Source organism: Tupaia chinensis, unplaced genomic scaffold, assembly GCF_000334495.1.
Source record: "Tupaia chinensis unplaced genomic scaffold, TupChi_1.0 Scaffold000374_1, whole genome shotgun sequence".
Classification (NCBI taxonomy): Eukaryota; Metazoa; Chordata; class Mammalia; order Scandentia; family Tupaiidae; genus Tupaia; species Tupaia belangeri.
Window position 1 is genome coordinate 60,305 of NW_006159872.1, and position 6,000 is coordinate 66,304.

The 6,000-nt window shown below is 43.2% G+C and overlaps 1 protein-coding gene across 5 annotated transcripts in view; it reads right to left on the reverse strand.

Annotated features, from left to right (window-relative positions):
- The window catches only part of DAP3 (death associated protein 3), a 59,754-nt gene that overhangs the window by 18,294 nt on the left and 35,460 nt on the right, over positions 1 to 6,000 (reverse strand). For all 5 annotated transcript variants that reach the window (XM_006153391.3, XM_006153393.3, XM_027773789.1 and 2 more), the window contains 2 exons: positions 4,991 to 5,113; positions 2,554 to 2,655 (listed from right to left, as the gene is read on the reverse strand). In XM_006153391.3, the coding sequence (XP_006153453.1) occupies positions 2,554 to 2,655; positions 4,991 to 5,113 (225 nt within the window). The remainder of the gene's footprint in view (positions 1 to 2,553; positions 2,656 to 4,990; positions 5,114 to 6,000) is intronic.

Below are 6,000 nucleotides of genomic sequence, written 5' to 3' on the forward strand. Positions count from 1 at the left end.
AGGATTTTGGGCATGCATTCACAAGGGCCCAGGATAGTTCTCAAGCCACTGGGTCTGGGACTTGAGCTACATGGTCGGCCATGTGGGATCTGACTGCCTTAACCTATGGTTCATGAAGCCAACTTCCTTCCTTCCTTCCTTCCTTCCTTCCTTCCCTCCTTCCTTTCTAACATTTATTTATTTATGTATTTATTAGTTGTGATTTTCAAGCTGTCCAGTCCAGCACTCGAACTGCAGTTGGCCATGTGGGAATCCAGCACCTTCAACACCATGCCACCTGCTGGCCCTCAGCCCTGGCATTTTTAAAGGAAATCCTAACAAAGCAGTGGGATTAGTGTAGGAATTGACAAATAAGTTAAAACTTAATGGAAGACAATCTTCAAACATTATACAGATATTAAGACAGGAATATCCACGTAGTCCATACCATGGTACTGAAACATACAAATGATGGTGAGGGAGGTGGCCTTCATGTTAATGGAAATTATGGGAAGAATGGATAACAAATTTCCCCAGAGACCTGGTAGCTAAGTCAGACTCCAAGCAACTTAAAACGGTTAATTAAAACAAGCCTACACAACCCACAGACTGTGCTTTGAGTGTCTTAGTACAATTTCTTTTGGTTGTGTCTCATTTCCAATTTTAACAAAATTCTTGATGACAAGGTTGTCTTTCTATGATCCAGAATTAAAAATTAACTTTGTTATTCATGTCAATCCCTTATCTATTTTCCTAAAATAAAGCACACTCATGAAAGGGCATCCTTCGACTCTTGAACTAAACTCAGGTGTACAGGTAAGTTTGATATTTCATTAAGAAGGAATAGTTTCCAGGCTGGGCTTGTGACCTAGTGGGTAAGGGAGCCAGATTCCACATAGCCTGAATCCCAATACTGGCAGGATGAAAAAGATGCCAAGCATGTGTGCGCATGTCCCAAATCCTGACGGGATGGCGAAATGGAGCAAAGGGATTATGGGATGACCGTGTCCCACTGACGGGTGTTTCCTCCCTCCTTCTCAGGTAAGCACAATCACCTTCTGCAAAACAAACAAACAAAAACCCCCTAAAATCCAAAAAGGAATCATTTCTGGTGCTGACAATAATTTAACAGGGGCTAGTCAGAAAAGCCAGTTGTGCCAATAAACCATGCTTGCAGTTATTTTAAAAACGTAATCACCAGCGGGCACAGCGGCTGGGAGAGTGGAACAGGGAGAAAGCACCCATCAACGTGGCCCAGTCAACTACAATTCCTTCTCTACTGCTTGATCCCGCCAAGATTTTGGGCCGTACATACCTGGTGTATTTTTCAAGGCACTAGGGCTGGGATTCGAACCAATGTAGCATCTAGCTCCCTTAACTAATTTACAGAGCCAGACCCATACTTGCAGTTAATAATGAATTCTTTTAATGGCTATAAAGCAATCTAAGAGTACACTCTCAGGGTTGAAGTTATGGTACAAAACATTTTCTGAAAATCCATGAGAATGAAGGAGAGCAATGCAAATAATCAAAATATCATTTCTACATACCAGGTGTGTGTGCGTGCCTAAAAGCTCAAAAAGGAGAAACAGCGGAGAGGGGATTGTGGCATAACCATGTCCCATGGTCATGTCTCAACCTATGTCTCTCTGGTAAGTACATGTACTCCCTGGCAAAAAAAAAAAAAAAAAAAAAAGATTCTGTTTGGCTCAGAAAAGTATTGATTTTGTTCTTGTATAGAATATTAACTATTATTATGATATTTTGCCAAAGCAAATATTAAATTCATTTTATTTATTTGAAAAAATATTTTATTTATTTTAATTTCCAGAATGTGCATGTGCTTGCCAGAGAGAGACAGGACAGCAATCCCTTCTCCATTTTACCATTCTGTCAGAACTTTGGGCATGCATAAATGTGTGCACGCTGTGTCTTTGTAGTCGCCAGAGCTGGGACTCAAACTGTGGTCGGCCATGTAGAATCAGATCCCCTTACCCCTGGGGTATGGGGCCGGCTCCTAAATTCATTTCAACCAATTACTGGGATCAGTCGGTGGCATGGTGATTAAGGCAACTGGATCCTATGGAGCCGATTGTAAGGCTCAAGTCTCTGACATGGTGGGGGACATGCTGGGCCTGTACGTGTGCCCAAAATCCCAAATGAAGAGGTGGAGGAGAAAAGATTGGGGTGTAGCCATCCCCCATGAGTGAAGCTTTCTTTCCCCTCTCTGTTAAGTACATGCACCCTCGGGCAAATTAAAAAAATAAAAAAATTAACAAATAAACATAATCATTTGAATGCTAAAATCAAGCCACTTGTTGGGTAATGCAAGGAAAATAAAAGTTGACATTGTTTATTTAAGACTATTTCCCTGGCTCAGAAAAGTATTTCAGTTGGTTAACAGAATATAAATATTGGCTTAAAGTGATTGCATATTCACAAAAGATAACATCTAAATTTCCCTTTTTGTGATTGAAATTTCATTTTCTACAATTTTCTGGTCATCTGACCCCACCCCTTTGCTACACCGGCTGGTACTCTGAGCTCCCCCATCCTGTTCCGTGTCTTGAGCACCTGCATGACAAAGCGAGGAGGTAGGCCATGTGGAAACACAGTCTGCAAATCCTGGAGGGGGATGCTGTAGTGCTGACCTTCATGGTGCTCTCCATGCTTGGCCTGGAAGTGAGTACAGACAGGTAGAGGGGACACATTAGAAAGCCACCACAATACTGACCTGTGGGTAAGGCCTGCCCGGCCGCACTGGGGAAATGTTCTCTCTGAGCTGGGAAAGCTACCTTTTAGTTTCCTATCTTAGACAGTAATGTGAGTTGTGGTGTCCAAATCCAGTGTTTTATATAAAGGTGGTAGCCTGGATGGTGAAGCCAGCTGCTCAGCAAAGCAAACCCCTGTGTGTGGGGGTAGGAGAGACAATTCTTGCCATCTGGATTCTTCTGTACTGTGTATAAAGATGCTCCAGTCATATGACAAGATCATCTGCATGCTGCTGTTTCCATAGAAACCCCAGAGGAATTAGCAGATAAAGAGAATGCAATTACAGAGGAAGCTGGAAGACACTTCAGTGACTTCATTCATGTATTCGACTTCATTTTGTGCTTGTGAAAATAGGTGAACGCTAGAGACAGATTTAAAACACACCCTGCTGAGATGGTGTCTCTGGGTAACGGTTTATTTTTTTCCCTTTCACACAGCCTGTAATACAATGAGCAGACTCAGAATGTAGAGGCCGGGACAAAAAAGATGCAGGTTCCCTTCACATTACAGCACAGAGCACACAAGTAATTCATTTATGAGCAGCAACAATGCTAGGAGAGGAAAAAAGAAATCAATATCCAGCCCGATGGGACCTGGATACTGCTGAATGGCCTCTGCTGACTAACTTCACTTTAATGTTGCTCTTCTCTTAACAAATCAAGTTAGTTCCCTCTCTAGACACCAGGAAATCCACTTATAAAGGTGGGAAACAGTGCCAGCGTGGTTATAGGGAAACTGAATTCTGAACCTGCACTGTCCTGTGAATTTGGGTGAGTAACTTCTGGTTTCCTTAGGATTCTCCATAGCAGGGGTTGGTAATATATGACCAGTCACCCACTCGATAAGTAAGTTTTATTGGAACACAGCCATGCATTTATTTAAGGCATACTTGAGGCGCTGTGAGAGAGACCATTACAACCCATAAGCCTAGAACATTCATTACCTGATCTTTTTTATTTAAAGAATTATTTTAGTTAACTTTATTTATTTAAATTTGACCAGAGAGTGACAGAATGAGAGAGGGAGGAAGTGAAAAAGCAAGCTGCCAGGTTTGGGACTCGAACCGCGGTTGGTCATGTGAAAGTCCAGTGCCCTTAACTACCATGCCACCTGCCATTCCCTACTACCTGATCTTTTAAGGAAAAGTTTGCCACCTAATATACAATAAGATAAATAATAATTGTTGAAGTTACCTTGTAAGGAACTGAACTTCACAAGTTCAGACTAGGGGCCTGCAGGTGGCATGGTGGTTAAGGTGCTAGACTCCCATATGGTCAACGCAGTTTGCATCCCTGATCTGGATGCTGGAAACTCACATCAGGTGCGTGTGCAGGCCCAAAATCCCAGGAGGAGAAGGGATTGCAGTGTGGCCATCTCCCGTGGAGGCGTGATTTCTTGCTTTCTCTCCCCGTCTCTGATTTTCTAGCAAGTACACACACCCTACAGCAAAAATCTCTCAAAAAAAAGTTTAGACCATGCACCTACTTTTCACACAACAAAGTTCTTTTTTGGGGGAGAGATTTTTGCTATAAGGAGTGTGCACTCACTGGAGAGACAGAGATAGAAAGCGAGAAGCCACTTCCTGTGATGGCCCCACTGCAATCCCTTCTCTTCTGGTTCTTTTCCTGGTATCTTGGGCGCTCATGCCCAGTGTGAGTTTTAAGCTACTGGGGTCAGGACTTGAACTACAGTTGGTCATGTGAGAGTCCAGTGATGTTATTGCTGTGCCATCTGCTGGCCCTTCATACAATTCTTGGCACTAGGAAAGTGAAAAGACATGGACTACCCTGAGTACTGTGTTATCCAGTATTAGATAGGAGCAGGGAACAACCAGGTTCCAGAGCACAATCCCAGGTGCAGTCTATCTGACTATATTAAGTCTACTTAGCTCAGCTTAGCTCATCTACTCATGTGTTTATTCATAAAAAGATATGTGTTTGTTTATTTTGGGAGAGAGAGACACGGGTAACCTTGATAGGGTCTCGCCATGGGTGATGCTCCCCAGAGCCCTCCAGTTGGCCAGGATCGCAGGTGTGCCTGGAGTATTCGGTGAACCCAGAGATTGAACCGGAGGCCTCTTCCTGTGACTCTGACGCTGGGCAGCAGCACCCCACTCCCTGTGCCACTGTGGCTGAGCCTGCTTAGCTGCTCTAAGTTCTGGTTTTCCTGATATGTAAAAGGAGGGTAGCAGCACAAAGTGTAAGTCCCGAAAAACACCATGTACAAAATAGCAACTCACCGGGTCACGCTCACTGGTGCGAGAAACTGTTCTGGGACTCTCAACTGGAACTTGGTTATCAAGGCGAACAGCAATGTTTTGTGGTGCCTGGGTCCCCACGTGCAAAAAACGTCCAGGGTCCAACTATAAAAGAAACCATTCAGTGTTTTGAAATTAGCATGCTTTTATGATTGCTATAACACTAAAGATGTGAGCCATGTTTGTAACAGAGAAAAATGTCACTGACCACGAGATTTTAATTCTACATATAGAGGATCCTCATTATTATTTATAATTCATGAAGTCCAATCATGTCACTCCGATAATTTGTTCCAGATCGCACGCTGGCGCAACCGAACTCTGACCCATGGACGCAAACAGTCCCGTCAGAGACTGCTCAGGAGTGAAGCACAGCCGTTAACACCTAAAACAGGGCCCTTCTAATGTTCCCACCCACAGTGATGAACGGTCGCCAGCGCTGTACATGTCTTGACTGTCCAGTAAACATGCTACCTCTGTTCTCAGGGGATTAATGTGATATCTCTCACATTTAGATAGTTATAATTCCACCCTCTATAACATTTTTGCTAGCTGTGCCCTGGAATAAAGAATCTCTCATTAGGAAGCGGTAAGGAGGAAGTATGTAATGCATCTAGCTAAGGAAAACAAACTGCTCTACAGACAACTCAGTGAGCTGCACAGTGAAACCTCTGCAGCCAGGCTGGGGGGATTAAGATTTCAGGAGACAACTCTGAAAAAATGCTATGGGGAGAGCGCTCTCAATGAGCTTAAAGACAACAGGTCTTAGATAGGGGTGAAAAGACTTACGGAACAGCTTAGGAATAACAGAAGAATAGGGATGAAAGGAAGGGAATTACTTGATAAATCAATAGGTAATGTAAAAGCTACCTGTATTTATGTTTCATTTCACTAAGTAGTTTCTTTTTTTTTTTTTTTTGAGAGGTTTTTGCTATAGGGTGCATGCGCTCGCCAGACAGAGACAGAGACAGAGAGACAGAAAGCGAGAAATC